The 16,551-nt window shown below is 41.9% G+C and overlaps 1 protein-coding gene across 2 annotated transcripts in view; it reads left to right on the top strand.

Moving 5' to 3' along the window:
- tlr2 (toll-like receptor 2) overlaps positions 1–14,135 on the top strand; it is a 27,679-nt gene extending 13,544 nt beyond the window's left edge. For both annotated transcript variants that reach the window (XM_036958362.1, XM_036958363.1), the window contains exons 5-16: positions 1,946–2,210; positions 2,781–2,841; positions 5,610–5,677; positions 7,418–7,504; positions 7,708–7,893; positions 9,167–9,447; positions 10,477–10,578; positions 10,731–10,854; positions 11,256–11,607; positions 11,792–11,888; positions 13,512–13,596; positions 13,903–14,135. In XM_036958362.1, the coding sequence (XP_036814257.1) occupies positions 1,946–2,210; positions 2,781–2,841; positions 5,610–5,677; positions 7,418–7,504; positions 7,708–7,893; positions 9,167–9,447; positions 10,477–10,578; positions 10,731–10,854; positions 11,256–11,607; positions 11,792–11,888; positions 13,512–13,596; positions 13,903–14,043 (1,849 nt within the window). In that variant the 3' untranslated portion in view covers positions 14,044–14,135. The remainder of the gene's footprint in view (positions 1–1,945; positions 2,211–2,780; positions 2,842–5,609; positions 5,678–7,417; positions 7,505–7,707; positions 7,894–9,166; positions 9,448–10,476; positions 10,579–10,730; positions 10,855–11,255; positions 11,608–11,791; positions 11,889–13,511; positions 13,597–13,902) is intronic.
- The last annotated feature ends 2,416 nt before the right edge of the window (positions 14,136–16,551 follow it).

The raw sequence follows: 16,551 nt of genomic DNA, 5'->3' as shown, positions 1-16,551 counted from the left end.
GAAGGAGGGAAATAAGTTATGGGGAAGGAAGGAATGGGGAAGGAAGGAATGGGGAAGGAAGGAAGGAATGGGGAAGGATTGGAATGAAGGAAGGAATGGGGAAGGAAAGAAGGAATGGGGAAGGAGGGAAGGAAGTTATGGGGAAGGAAGGAAGGAATGGATGGGGAAGGAATGGGGAAGGAAGGAATGGATGGGGAAGGAATGGGGAAGGAAGGAAGGAATGGGGAAGGAAGGAAGGAATGCATGGGGAAGGAAGGAAGGAATGGGGAAGGAAGGAAGGAATGGGGAAGGAAGGAATGGGGAAGGAAGTAAAGAAGGAAGGAATGGGGAAGGAAGGAATGGGGAAGGAAGGAAAGAAGGAAGGAATGGGGAAGGAAGGAATGGGGAAGGAAGGAAAGAAGGAAGGAATGGGGAAGGAAGGAATGGGGTAGGAAGGAATGGGGAAGAAAGGAATGGGGAAGGAAGGAATGGGGAAGGAAGGAATGAATGGGGAAGGAGGGAATGAAGTTATGGGGAAGGAAGAAATGGGGAAGGAAGGAAGGATTGGAATGAAGCAAGGAATGGGGAAGGAAGGAATGGGGAAGGAAAGAAGGAATGGGGAAGGAGGGAAGGAAGTTATGGGGAAGGAAGGAAGGAATGGATGGGGAAGGAATGGGGAAGGAATGGGGAAGGAAGGAAGGAATGGGGAAGGAAGGAAGGAATGGGGAAGGAAGGAAGGAATGGATGGGGAAGGACAGGGGAAGGAAAGGGATGGGGAAGGAAGGAAGGAATGGGGAAGGAAGGAAGGAATGGGGAAGGAAGGAAGGAATGGGGAAGGAGGGAAGGAATGGGGAAGGAAGGAAGGAATGGGGAAGGAAGGAAGGAATGGGGAAGGAATGGGGAGGGAAGGAAGGAAGGAAGGAATGGGGAAGGAAGGAAGGAATGGGGAAGGAAGGAAGGAATGGATGGGGAAGGAATGGGGAAGGAAGGAAGGAATGGGGAAGGAAGGAAGGAATGGGAAAGGAAGGAATGGGGAAGGAAGTAAAGAAGGAAGGAATGGGGAAGGAAGGAAGGAAAGAAGGAAGGAAAGAAGGAAGGAATGGGGAAGGAAGGAATGGGTTAGGAAGGAATGGGGAAGAAAGGAATGGGGAAGGAAGGAAGGAATGGGGAAGGAGGGAATTAAGTTATGGGGAAGGAAGGAATGGGGAAGGAAGGAAGGAATGGGGAAGGATTGGAATGAAGCAAGGAATGGGGAAGGAAGGAATGGGGAAGGAAAGAAGGAATGGGGAAGGAGGGAAGGAAGTTATGGGGAAGGAAGGAATGGATGGGGAAGGAATGGGGAAGGAAGGAAGGAATGGATGGGGAAGGACAGGGGAAGGAAAGGGATGGGGAAGGAAGGAAGGAATGGGGAAGGAAGGAAGGGGGAAGGAGGGAAGGAATGGGGAGGGAGGGAAGGAATGGGGAAGGAAGGAAGGAATGGGGAAGGAAGGAAGGAATGGGGAAGGAAGGAAGGAATGGGGAAGGAGGGAAGGAATGGGGAGGGAAGGAAGGAAGGAAGGAAGGAATGGGGAAGGAAGGAAGGAATGGGGAAGGAAGGAAGGAATGGGGAAGGACGGAATGGGGAAGGAATGGGGAAGGAAGGAAGGAATGGGGAAGGAGGGAAGGAATGGGGAAGGAAGGAAGGAAGGGAGGAATGGGGAAGGAAGGAAGGAAGGGAGGAATGGGGAAGGAATGGATGGATGGACAAATGAACGAACAAACAAATAATGAAATGAACTAAGGAAGGAGGAAAGAACGAAGAACCGAAGGAAAGCAAGAATGAATGGATGAATTAATAAATTAAAGAAGGAAGGAAAGAGGGAAGGAAAGAGGGAAGGAAAGAAGGAAGGGAGGATGAGTGAATGAATGGATTAAAACAACATAACAAAGTCAGGTAACTTACTTAAATTGTGGTCCTCATTGTTAGGTATGACCCTGGAAGCCTGGGTGATCTTTGGCCTCTAGGGGTCGTGACCCTGCGTCTCCGAGGACCATTCCAGGACAACACGACACTCGTCTCCTCTATCATCCATGACGTCTCCTACTCAGAAACCTTTCTGGTAGTCGCTGACGTCCTGCTGTCCGAGAAGACCTCCGTCGCACCGTTCAGAGAGACCAACCGGAGACGGGTGCGGTCCATAATGTTCCAGAACGCAACCTTGACGGATGAGGCCATAGTTCACTTCATGGAGGTTTGCCATGTACACTGACCTGCTGTACAGATGCAGGATCTTAATTTGACTAGCTTCTCACAGAAGGAAAACAATCAAGTAGCAACAAGAAATGTGAATTAATTATTGTGTGGATTAAAATTAATGGGCATTTAGAAGCCCTCTTTAAACCTCAAATACACTACAAGTTTGCATTTCCTACTGTGCAGGACAATTCCTGCAACAAAAGGGTGATCAAATTAAGATCCTGTAGACTGCTACTTGCTTTGGTGTGTTTATACTGTAGTGTTATCTTTTCAAATTGTTGATTTCTTCTTAAAGTCACTATTGTTATGTATATATTATTACTATTTTCCTACACAGCAAATCAACACACTGCTTAGTGTGAAGTCGTAGGCTGTTGATTGGAGTTGATTCGTATAAGATGAATTAAATCAATCAATCAATCAATGTTCATGCAAAAACATAGATATTGAAACAAACAACCTGCAATAATAGAGCATGCTGGGAAATCTTTGCACGTGCGTGTGTGCGTGCGTGTGTGTGTGCGTGTGCACGTGCGTGTGTGTGTGTGTGTGTGCATGTGGATAGGTTATGGACGGGGCTTCTCTAGAGTTCTTGGGAGTAGAGGACGCAACGTTCCATGGTACAGGTATGGAAATAATTACATTACCTATTGATGCGTTCAAATCCGCCCAAATACTTTCTACATATTGAATATGATAATAATAATAATTATTGTTATTGTTATTATTTACAGACTGTGATTTATATTTGAAATTTGCATTCAGTATTGTCACAACACATAATTTATAATATTTTGATATAAATCTATTTCCATATGCAGAATCCTGATATAAATCTATTTCCATATGCAGAATCCTGATATAAATCTATTTCCATATGCAGAATCCTGATATAAATCTATTTCCATATTCAGAATCCTGATATAAATCTATTTCCATATGCAGAATCCTGATATAAATCTATTTCCATATGCAGAATCCTGATATAAATCTATTTCCATATTCAGAATCCTGATATAAATCTATTTCCATATTCAGAATCCTGATATAAATCTATTTCCATATGCAGAATCCTGATATAAATCTATTTCCATATGCAGAATCCTGATATAAATCTATTTCCATATGCAGAATCCTGATATAAATCTATTTCCATATTCAGAATCCTGATATAAATCTATTTCCATATGCAGAATCCTGATATAAATCTATTTCCATATGCAGAATCCTGATATAAATCTATTTCCATATGCAGAATCCTGATATAAATCTATTTCCATATTCAGAATCCTGATATAAATCTATTTCCATATGCAGAATCCTGATATAAATCTATTTCCATATGCAGAATCCTGATAGAAATCTATTTCCATATTCAGAATCCTGATATAAATCTATTTCCATATGCAGAATCCTGATATAAATCTATTTCCATATGCAGAATCCTGATATAAATCTATTTCCATATGCAGAATCCTGATAGAAATCTATTTCCATATGCAGAATCCTGATATAAATCTATTTCCATATGCAGAATCCTGATAGAAATCTATTTCCATATGCAGAATCCTGATATAAATCTATTTCCATATGCAGAATCCTGATATAAATCTATTTCCATATGCAGAAACCTGATATAAATCTATTTCCATATGCAGAATCCTGATATAAATCTATTTCCATATGCAGAATCCTGATATAAATCTATTTCCATATTCAGAATCCTGATATAAATATATTTCCATATGCAGAATCCTGATATAAATCTATTTCCATATGCAGAATCCTGATATAAATCTATTTCCATATGCAGAATCCTGATATAAATCTATTTCCATATGCAGAATCCTGATATAAATCTATTTCCATATGCAGAATCCTGATATAAATCTATTTCCATATTCAGAATCCTGATATAAATCTATTTCCATATGCAGAATCCTGATATAAATCTATTTCCATATGCAGAATCCTGATATAAATCTATTTCCATATTCAGAATCCTGATATAAATCTATTTCCATATGCAGAATCCTGATATAAATCTATTTCCATATGCAGAATCCTGATATAAATCTATTTCCATATGCAGAATCCTGATATAAATCTATTTCCATATTCAGAATCCTGATATAAATCTATTTCCATATGCAGAATCCTGATATAAATCTATTTCCATATTCAGAATCCTGATATAAATCTATTTCCATATGCAGAATCCTGATATAAATCTATTTCCATATGCAGAATCCTGATATAAATCTATTTCCATATGCAGAATCTTGATATAAATCTATTTCCATATGCAGAATCTTGATAGAAATCTATTTCCATATTCAGAATCCTGATAGAAATCTATTTCCATATGCAGAATCCTGATATAAATCTATTTCCATATTCAGAATCCTGATAGAAATCTATTTCCATATGCAGAATCCTGATATAAATCTATTTCCATATGCAGAATCCTGATATAAATCTATTTCCATATTCAGAATCCTGATAGAAATCTATTTCCATATGCAGAATCCTGATATAAATCTATTTCCATATTCAGAATCCTGATAGAAATCTATTTCCATATTCAGAATCCTGATAGAAATCTATTTCCATATGCAGAATCCTGATATAAATCTATTTCCATATTCAGAATCCTGATAGAAATCTATTTCCATATGCAGAATCCTGATAGAAATCTATTACCGTATGCAGAATTGTGATATAAATCTATTTCCATATGCAGAATCCTGATAGAAATCTATTTCCATATTCAGAATCCTGATATAAATCTATTTCCATATGCAGAATCCTGATATAAATCTATTTCCATATGCAGAATCCTGATATAAATCTATTTCCATATTCAGAATCCTGATAGAAATCTATTTCCATATGCAGAATCCTGATATAAATCTATTTCCATATTCAGAATCCTGATAGAAATCTATTTCCATATTCAGAATCCTGATATAAATCTATTTCCATATGCAGAATCCTGATATAAATCTATTTCCATATTCAGAATCCTGATAGAAATCTATTTCCATATGCAGAATCCTGATATAAATCTATTACCGTATGCAGAATCGTGATATAAATCTATTTCCATATGCAGAATCCTGATAGAAATCTATTTCCATATTCAGAATCCTGATATAAATCTATTTCCATATGCAGAATCCTGATATAAATCTATTACCGTATGCAGAATCGTGATATAAATCTATTTCCATATGCAGAATCCTGATAGAAATCTATTTCCATATTCAGAATCCTGATATAAATCTATTTCCGTATGCAGAATCCTGATAGAAATCTATTTCCATATGCAGAATCCTGATAGAAATCTATTTCCATATGCAGAATCCTGATATAAATCTATTTCCATATGCAGGCTCATGGACGCCGGCTAGACGGACTCACCTTGACAACCTGGACACAGTCTACTTCAGAAACATAGAGGTGAGGTAGTAGAGAACCTTAACACAACACTCGCCAAGAGGTTTGCGATCTCTTGTCATAACGGCTAAGGCGATTGGTTGGTCAGATGTCAGATGTACATAAGTATTTGAAAGTGTGCTATGTAAATAAAATCCATTATTATTACACTGAACAAAAATATATAAACACAACATGCAACAGTTTCAAAGATTTACAATTCATATAAGGAAATCAGTTAATTGAAATAAATAAATTAAAATCTATGGATTTCACATGACTGGGAATACAAATATGCATCTGTGGGTCACAGATAATAATCATTAAAAAAGGTAGGGGCATGGTTCAGAAAACCAGTCAGTATCTGGTGTGACCACCATTAGCCTCATGCAGCACGACAGATTTCCTTTGTATAGAGTTGATCAGGCTGTTGATTGGAGTTAATCAGGCTGTTGATTGGAGTTAATCAGGCTGTTGATTGGTGTTGATCAGGCTGTTGATTGGAGTTGATCAGGCTGTTGATTGGAGTTGATCAGGCTGTTGATTGGAGTTGATCAGGCTGTTGATTGGAGTTGATCAGGCTGTTGATTGGAGTTAATCAGGCTGTTGATTGGAGTTGATCAGGCTGTTGATTGGTGTTGATCAGGCTATTGATTGGAGTTAATCAGGCTGTTGATTGGAGTTGATCAGGCTGTTGATTGGTGTTGATCAGGCTGTTGATTGGAGTTGATCAGGCTGTTGATTGGAGTTGATCAGGCTGTTGATTGGAGTTGATCAGGCTGTTGATTGGAGTTGATCAGGCTGTTGATTGGAGTTGATCAGGCTGTTGATTGGAGTTGATCAGGCTGTTGATTGGAGTTGATCAGGCTGTTGATTGTGGAATGTTGTCCCACTGCTCTTCAATGGCTGTGCGAATGTTGCTGGATATTGGACGAAATTGGAACACGCTGTTGTACACCTCGATCCAGAGCATCCCAAACATGCTCAATAGGTGACATGTCTGGTGAGTATACAGGCCATGGAAGAACTGGGACATTTTCACCTTCCAGGAATTGTGTACAGATCCTTGCGACATGGGACTGTGTCATGCTGAAACATGAGCGGGTGAATGGCATAACAATGGGCCTTGGGATCTCGTCATGGTCACGGTATCATTCAAATTGTCATCAATAACACGCAATTGTCTCAGAAGGTGAAGGAGGTGAAGAAGCCGGATCTGGAGGTTCTGGGTTGGCGTGGAACTAATGGGGATCCATAATAAAACCCAGGAAGAGTAGCTGCTGCCTTGGCAGGAACTAATGGGGATCCATAATAAACCCCAGGAAGAGTAGCTGTACACGTGGTCTGCGGTTGTGAGGCCGGTTGGACGTACTGCCAAATTCTCTACAATTACGTTGGAGGTGGCTTATGGTAGAGAAATGAACATTAAATTATCTGGCAACAGCTCCGGTGGACATTCCTGCAGTCAGCATGGTGTTGTGTGACAAAACTGCACATTTTAGAGTGGCATTTTATTGTCCCCAGCACAAGGTGCACATGTGTAATGATCATGCTGTTTAATCAGCTTCTTGATATGCCACACGTGTCAGGTAGATGGATTATCTTGGCAAAGGAGAAATGCTCACTAACAGGGGTATAAAACACATTTGTGAGAAATAAGCTTTTTTTGTGTGCATATGGAACATTTCTGGGATCTTTTATTTCAGCTCATGAAACATGGGACCAAAACTTTACATGTTTTATTTTTTTATGCTTTGTTATCAGGTCATGAATGTCTATAAGTTCACTTCCTTCCTGCCTGTGGGGTTTCTACTGAAAAACCTCAGACAGATCTCTATCATTAACTGTAAGGTAAACATGTTTTATAATTTGTTTTACAAATAATGAAATACTTCTTACTGAATAGTATGTACACTATTTATTATTATTGTTATTGTTCCAGCCAAGCAATCTGATTGGTCAAAGGGGAATTACAGACGTAATGTCGTTGAAAAATTACCGAATCACACTGTGATCATTAACAAACCAGTGAAACAAATGTGTCTCTCCTCCAGGTGTATGTGATGCCGTGTCTGACCTCTCTCCTGTTGACCCAAATGGTGTACCTGGACCTGAGTGGTAACCTACTGACCGACCTGACCCTGACGGAATCTCTGTGTCACGGGATTGGGATCCTGAGGAATCTCAGAGTTATCAACGTCAGCGACAATGCCCTGAAGTCCATTTCCCTCATCAGCAAAGTGTGTAACTGTTGCACCCTATTCCCTATAACAATGCACTTTATTTATTTTAATTGACTGTCCACATGGCTCTGGTCTAAAGTAGTGCACTATATAGGGAATAGGGCTCTGGTCTAAAGTAGTGCACTATATAGGGAATAGGGCTCTGATCAAAAGTAGTGCACTATATAGGGAATAGGGTTCTGGTCAAAAGTAGTGCACTATATAGGGAATAGGGCTCTGGTCTATAGTAGTGCACTATATAGGGAATAGGGCTCTGGTCTAAAGTAGTGCACTATATAGGGAATAGGGCTCTGGTCTAAAGTAGTGCACTATATAGGGAATAGGGCTCTGGTCTAAAGTAGTGCACTATATAGGGAATAGGGTTCTATAGGGCTCTGGTCTAAAGTAGTGCACTATATAGGGAATAGGGTTCTGGTCTAAAGTAGTGCACTATATAGGGAATAGGGCTCTGGTCTAAAGTAGTGCACTATATAGGGAATAGGGCTCTGATCAAAAGTAGTGCACTATATAGGGAATAGGGTTCTGGTCAAAAGTAGTGCACTATATAGGGAATAGGGCTCTGGTCTAAAGTAGTGCACTATATAGGGAATAGGGCTCTGGTCTAAAGTAGTGCACTATATAGGGAATAGGGCTCTGATCAAAAGTAGTGCACTATATAGGGAATAGGGTTCTGGTCAAAAGTAGTGCACTATATAGGGAATAGGGCCCTGGACTAAAGTAGTGCACTATATAGGGAATAGGGTTCTGGTCAAAAGTAGTGCACTATATAGGGAATAGGGCTCTGGTCTAAAGTAGTGCACTATATAGGGAATAGGGCTCTGGTCTAAAGTAGTGCACTATATAGGGAATAGGGTGCAACAACTCCCTGTCTCTCATTAGCCAACGGTGTACTGAGACTACATCCCAAATGGCACCCTACTCACTACTTTGAAGCACAGCCTAGGTAATGTAATCTGGTTAAGACTTCTAGCCAGGCGACACCTTTTATATCAGTTTTGCAATTAACTTGTACTGCTTCTATCTCTCATGTTTGACATCGTATTGTTTTTAACCTCGAGAAGAGGACTGAAGAAAGCCCATTAATAACAATTAATAATCGTTTACATTTTTTGGTCAAATAAGCATCCTTCTCTTTTAAGTCTTTCAATTTTCAGAGAAATGCTAAATAAGTACTAGGTCGAATTATTCATAATAGCACATATTCTCTCTTTTAATTTCAATTTTATTCATAATAACACATATTCTCTCTTTTAATTTCAAAATGACCCAGCTCGTCACCCGTCTGGACAAACTAGTCCACCTGGACATCAGTCAGAACGCCTACACCTCCATGCCTCCCACCTGCTCCTGGCCACAGATACTGACTCACCTCAACCTCTCGAGGGCTAAGCTACGGAGGGTCACCCCCTGTCTACCCCCGACCCTGGAGATCCTGGATCTGGGACATAACGACCTGACAGCCTTCCATAGTGTAGCTCTCCCGGCCCTGAGGGAGCTGCACCTCTCTGGGAACAAGCTGATGAGTCTTCCCCCTGGATGGTTGTTCCCTAGGTAGAGAGAAAGAGATGTGCTCAACTCTTATTTTATTTTTTTACATTTAAAACAAATTGGGGGGGGGGGGGGGGTCGATCAGTTTTAATATAGCAGATAGATTATAGCTTCTATCAATGTACTTGTCTGCGTCATCTCCAATCCCCCATATATTTTTGGGAAATATGTACATAAATAATAGATTTTATATCTTAGCTACACTCTTAGCTCAACTCTTCGCTCAACTCTTCTCGTCTTGCATAAATAAATGAAGGCGATGAGCCCGTATGTATCAAGCATCTCAGAGTAACAGTGCGAGAGTGCAGATCTAGGATCAGGTTCCCCGTGTCCTTGTAATCTTATTAATCAGTTTGATCTATATGCAAACTGATCCTGACGTGCTGACCACTCCGCTCGCGTAGCATAATAAACGTACACACACGTGTTATTCAATCATTGCATCAACACTGATCGCGTGCGTCAACGAGCGTCTGCGTAGCCAGGTATAGAACTTGGTTTTATTTATAGAACTTGGCTTTATTTGTGACACTTGATGCGCTGCAAGTCCCACATCTCCACATTGGTTTTTAGGAGCGTATACCCACGTGGGTGATTGAAAGGCGGACTCAGGTCCACACTACAGTCCAGTTGGTGGTGGTAATGCACCTTAAAGTTGGTTACCAACCGCCATGTAAAGTCCACAGAAGAAGAAGAAGCCTGAAGGAGGAGAGATTACTAGAAACAAACTCAGTTTACCCTTTTATCTGTGGATTAATTGTCGGAGTCGAGGACCTTGTGCATTTCAGGTAAAATAAACAACCCAATGTTTATATCCCTGGACAAATGACGCACGCGGACGCACACGGGAGAACGGTCTGATCAGCATGTAAAGCATCTCTCCTATTCTGAGATGCTTTGTCCGACCCAAGTCTTAGCTCAACTCATAGCTCAACTGTTATCCTACTGCGTAAATAAATGAAAGGGCATTTAGTTGGAGTCAACAATCGAGAAAATAACATTTGTTTGTGTCCCCCCCCCCCCCCCTCACAGCCTGGAGGTCCTCCTGATCCAGAGCAACACTCTCAACATGTTTGGGCCTTTGGACCTCCAACTCTACAGGAGGCTCCGAGCACTGCAGGCCGGTCAGAACAGGTCTGTGGGTGCTCAAAAGTACTAGTGCCCTATGTAGGTAATAGGGTCCTGCCTTTGATTTTTGTATTGATTAGTCTCTATCGATTCTAAAAAAAATCAATGATCCCTGCAGGCCATAATTCCCATCCTTACTTCTTCTTCTTCTTTTTCAGGTTTGTGTGTTCCTGTGAGTTTGTCAACTTCATGGTCTGGAGGTGGGGTGGAGCAGTAGAGGGCAGTGTTGAGCTAACAGACAGATGGGATAACTACCTTTGTGACTCACCGCTGCCCCTGCAGGTCATTTAAATATTTACTATATTTACTATTATTTATCACTATTAGTACCATTTTTTACATTTGTATTATTATCGTTACCTATTTTATTCTTATTCTCTTCACTGCACGCTTATTTGTACGTTTATCTTATATTTTTTTTACTATTTTTATCATCAAATATACTGTGAGGAGAGTTTGTATTTCTCAGTACTGTGTATACTTCGCTATATCCTGTGTAGGGTTGCAAAAATCGTGTAACTTTCAGAAAAAGTCCCAGGTTTTCCAGAAATCCCGGGCTTGAAGATATCCGGAATCAGGTTGGAATAAAGCAGGAAATCTGGGAATCCTCAGAATTGTGGGAATGTACCCGGATTTTTGCAACCCTAATCCCGTGCATATAATAAATACTATTTTATTTACAGGGCCAGAGGGTAGACCGCGTCCAGCTCTCACCGTTCCAATGCCACCGCATCCTCCTCGTGTCCTCACTCTGCGGCTGCATGCTCGCTTCCGGAATCCTGTTTGTAATTCTGCTCTGGAAGATTCACGCCGTGTGGTACGTGAGGATGATGTGGGCGTGGCTTAAAGCCAAACGGAATTCCGGGAACCAGAAGCGCCGGGATGCCGCAGGGAATGCCTACCTCCTCTGCTATGACGCGTTCGTGTCGTACAGCGAGCAAGACGCAGAGTGGGTCGAAGAATTCCTGGTTCCAGAGCTGGAGGATTCCCAGCCTCCGCTCACCCTCTGCCTCCACAAGAGAGACTTCCTGCCAGGTTGATTGATTTAATCCCATGACTTATTCCCAAGGTTCTTCCCACTCTTCTTACCTAGCTTAGCTAGCTTGTTCATGTTTTCATGCCTTGCTTTTATATTTGTTTGGACTTGTTGAACCGTCTCGTTAGGATTCTTTGAAAGGAGGTTTAAATTGAATGCATTTTGTTAAATGTATTTCTTTAGGCCACTGGATCATCGACAACATTATCCATGCAATGGAACGCAGTCGACGCACCCTCTTCGTCCTGTCAGAACACTTCGTCCATTCTGAGTGGTGCCGGTACGGTTTCATTCTGCCCTGTCTCACTACTACGCAGAATGGACGGTTAAAGTATTTCAGCTGCTCAACATTCATTCATTAAAGAACAACATCTAAGCATCATTTCAGGCTCACGCTCAATCAATCAATCAATCAAATGTATTTATAAAGCCCTTCTTACATCAGCTGATGTCACAAAGTGCTATACAGAAACCCAGCCTAAAACCCCAAACAGATAGTGGAATTAATAGTGGAGCTCAGAGTGGAACTTAGAGTGGAGCTTAGAGTGGAGTTAATAGAGGAGTTAATAGAGGAGTTAATAGAGGAGTTAATAGTGTAGTTAATAGTGTAGTTAATAGTTGAGTTAATAGTGGAGTTAATAGTGGAGTTAATAGTGGAGTTAATAGAGGAGTTAATAGAGGAGTTAATAGAGGAGTTAATAGTAGAGTTAATAGTGTAGCTCAGAGTGGAGCTCAAAGTGGAGTTATTAGTGGAGCTCAGAGTGGAGCTATTAATGGAGTTAATAGTGGAGTTCAGAGTGGAGCTCAGAGTGGGGTTATTAGTGGAGCTCAGAGTGGAGCTCAGAGTGGAGTTAATAGTGGAGTTCAGAGTGGAGCTATTAGTGGAGTTCAGTGTGGAGCTCAGAGTGGAGCTCAGAGTGGAGAATCAAAGTGGAGTTAACAGTGAAGTTCAGAGTGCATCTCAGAGTGGAGTTATTAGTGGAACTAATAGTGGAGCTCAGAGTGGAGTTTATAGTGGAGCTCAGAGTGGAGTTTATAGTGGAGCTCAGAGTGGAGCTTAGAGTGGAGCTCAGAGTGGAGTTAATAGTGGAGTTCAGAGTGGAGCTATTAGTGGAGTTCAGTGTGGAGCTCAGAGTGGAGAATCAAAGTGGAGTTAACAGTGAAGTTCAGAGTGCATCTCAGAGTGGAGTTATTAGTGGAACTAATAGTGGAGCTCAGAGTGGAGTTTATAGTGGAGCTCAGAGTGGAGCTTAGAGTGGAGCTTAGAGTGGAGTTATTAGTGGAGCTCAGAGTGGAGTTTATAGTGGAGCTTAGAGTGGAGTTTAGAGTGGAGCTCAGAGTGGAGTTTAGAGTGGAGCTCAGAGTGAATAGTGGAGTTCAGAGTGGAGTTCAGAGTGGAGCTCAGAGTGGAGCTCAGAGTGGAGTTAATAGTGGAGTTAATAGTGGAGCTCAGAGTGGAGCTCAGAGTGGAGTTAATAGTGGAGCTCAGAGTCGAGTTAATAGTGGAGTTAATAATGAAGTTAATAGTAGAGTTCAGAGTGGAGTTCAGAGTGGAGTTAATAGTGGAATTAATAGTGGAGTTAATAGTGCAGTTAATAGTGGAGCTCAGAGTGGAGTTAATAGAGGAGCTCAGAGTGGAGTTAATAGTGGAGTTAATAGTGGAGCTCAGAGTGGAGTTAATAGTGGAGCTCAGAGTGGAGCTCAGAGTGGAGTTAATAGTGGAGTTAATAGTGGAGTTAATAGTGGAGTTCAGAGTGGAGTTAATAGTGGAGTTAATAGTGGAGTTAACAGTGGAGTTCAGACTGGAGCTCAGAGTGGAGTTAATAGTGCAGCTCAGAGTGGAGTTAATAGTGGAGCTCAGAGTGGAGTTAATAGTTTTAACACAATAATATTGTTGTTCCAGGTACGAGTTGGACTTTTCCCACTTCCGTCTGTTTGACGGGGACTCAGAGGCGGCCGTCCTGGTGCTTCTGGAACCCATCTCCAAGGTAGGGAGGAGCTGCACATCAAATGGCACCCTATTCACTATATAGTGCACTACTTTAGACCAGGGCCCTATGGAACCCTATTCCCTATATAGGGCACTACTTTAGACCAGGGCCCTTAGGGAGACCCGCAGATCTCTGGTCAAAAGTAGTGCACTATATAGGGAATAGGGTGTCATTTGGGAGACAACCCTTGTGTTAACTCATCCCATCTTCAAGGATGATCAAATGTGTGTATCTCTGTGTGTGTGTGTGTCTCTCTCTGTGTGTGTATCAACATGGTGTGTGTTTGTGTGTGAACATCCCAAGGACGACGTTCCCAAACGCTTCTGCAAGCTCCGCAAGTTGATGAGCTCCCGTACCTACCTGGAGTGGCCGCAGGAGGACGAGAGGAGGGCAGAATTCTGGAACAACCTCCGTCTGGCCGTGAGGGGCGGAGATGAGCTGTGATCCAACCGGGTTCCGGGTAGTCTGGAATTCCAGAAATATTCTCAGAATTATTATATTTTCTGCCGACAGTAAAGATTGATGAGTTGGTTAAATGTTTGGTTGGTTGGGTTGTTTGGGTGGGTTGATTAATTGATTGGTTGGGTGAATTGGTTGGTTGATGGGCTGGTTCATTTATTAGTTGGGTGGGTTGGTTAATTGATAGGCTGGGTAGTGGTTTGGTTATTTAATTGGCTGGGTGGGTGGGTAGAGGGTTGGTTAGCTGGGTGGGTGGGTAGTGGTTTTGTTATTTAATTGGCTGGGTGGGTGGGTAGAGGGTTGGTTAACTGATTGGCTGGGTGGGTGGGTGGGTAGTGGTTTGGTTATTTAATTGGCTGGGTGGGTGGGTGGGTAGAGGGTTGGTTAACTGATTGGCTGGGTGGGTGGGTGGGTGGGTAGAGAGTTGGTTAACTGATTGGTTGGCTGGGTGGGTGGGTGGGTAGAGGGTTGGTTAACTGATTGGATGGGTGGGTGGGTAGTGGTTTGGTTATTTAATTGGCTGGGTGGGTGGGTAAAGGGTTGGTTAACTGATTGGCTGGGTGGGTGGGTGGGTAGAGAGTTGGTTAACTGATTGGTTGGCTGGGTGGGTGGGTGGGTAGAGGGTTGGTTAACTGATTGGTTGGGTGGGTGGGTGGTAGAGGGTTGGTTAACTGATTGGTTGGCTGGGTGGGTGGGTGGGTAGAGGGTTGGTTAACTGATTGGATGGGTGGGTGAGTAGTGGTTTGGTTATTTAATTGGCTGGGTGTGTGGGTAGAGGGTTGGTTAACTGATTGGCTGGGTGGGTGGGTGGGTAGAGAGTTGGTTAACTGATTGGTTGGCTGGGTGGGTGGGTGGGTAGAGGGTTGGTTAACTGATTGGTTGGCTGGGTGGGTGGGTGGGTAGAGGGTTGGTTAACTGATTGGTTGGCTGGGTGGGTGGATGGGTACAGGGTTGGTTAACTGATTGGTTGGGTGGGTGGGTTGCTTATCCTTATTCTGGAAGTCTGTTTGGAATAATAATTGTAATTGTTTTGACTTTATTTCACCAAGTTGTCCTTTATTTGACCAAGTTGTTCCGTTCAGACATTTATTTGACCAAGTTGTTCTGTTAATATTCTGTTAATTCATACCCCAATACTGTTGTTGAGTCATTCTATACTCACAGAAAAAACACTTTGAAAATCCCATCTCAAACAGAAAAAATGCTTGCAATTTCCTCATTGAGTATGATGTCAGCAGTCTAGAGGAGGCTAAACTGGCCAATCAGTGATCTACTCGCATGAATATTTTAATTATTATGATGAATATTTTTTTACCTTTAATTAACAAGGGAAGTAAGTTAAGAACAAATTCTTATTTACATTGACGGCCTTATGACCGGTATAAGCACCATGCAAACAACAGAAAAGCTGCTTTTTAACATAGTTAATAAAAACACATTTGTAAGGAAAACTATTTCACTCATATTTCATGAATGGAGTGGACGATACGGTTTGATACCGTTCCATTCAGACTGTTGATGGTACTTCCCATAGAATGTTATTTTTAAAAAACCATTTCAATCTAATCAAACTTTGTCACATGCTCTGAATGCTCTAGAGGAAAAAGAGCTATTTCGGCGAGGTGCTGGCTAGCGGAGTGGAACACCTATTTCGGCGAGGTGCTGGCTAGCGGAGTGGAACACCTATTTCGGCGAGGTGCTGGCTAGCGGAGTGGAACACCTATTTCGGCGAGGTGCTGGCTAGCGGAGTGGAACACCTATTTCGGCGAGGTGCTGGCTAGCGGAGTGGAACACCTATTTCGGCGAGGTGCTGGCTAGCGGAGTGGAACACCTATTTCGGCGAGGTGCTGGCTAGCGGAGTGGAACACTTGAATATAAAGGAGAGACTCACTCTCTAGGAGCTCAAGATGCAAAAATATTTATATCTGACGTTTCGACAGACAAGCTGTCTTCATCAGGGTATAATCAGAATACAACAACCTTACTGTGAAATGCTGATTTACAAGCCCTTAACCAACAGGTGTTTCACCTTACTGTGAAATGCTGACTGACCTCAACCAACAGTGCAGGTTATGGTTAGGTGAAGGGGTTAGTTAAAAGGGTTATGGTTAGGTGAAGGGGTTAGTTTAAAGGGTTATGGTTAGGTGAAGGGGTTAGTTTAAATGGTTAGGGTTATGGTTAGGTGAAGGGGTTAGTTTAAAGGGTTATGGTTAGGTGAAGGGGTTAGTTTAAAGGGTTATGGTTAGGTGAAGGGGTTAGTTTAAAGGGTTAGGGTTAGGTGAAGGGGTTAGTTAAGATAAGGCGTATGTAAACTTCTGACTTCAAGTAGAAGATATAAGGCTAAAATAAAAGCAATAGCAAGCTGTTAGTAGCTCCTCACACTAATCATTTGGTCTATTTTCACCAAAGAGGTATTGAAAACACGTTTTGGAACATTATGTGGATATATTGAAGCAACATCTCAAGACATCAGTCAGGAAGTTAAAGCTTGGT

Source organism: Oncorhynchus mykiss, chromosome 21 (genome assembly GCF_013265735.2).
Source record: "Oncorhynchus mykiss isolate Arlee chromosome 21, USDA_OmykA_1.1, whole genome shotgun sequence".
Lineage (NCBI taxonomy): Eukaryota > Metazoa > Chordata > Actinopteri > Salmoniformes > Salmonidae > Oncorhynchus > Oncorhynchus mykiss.
This window is presented reverse-complemented; position numbering and strand designations above follow the sequence as displayed.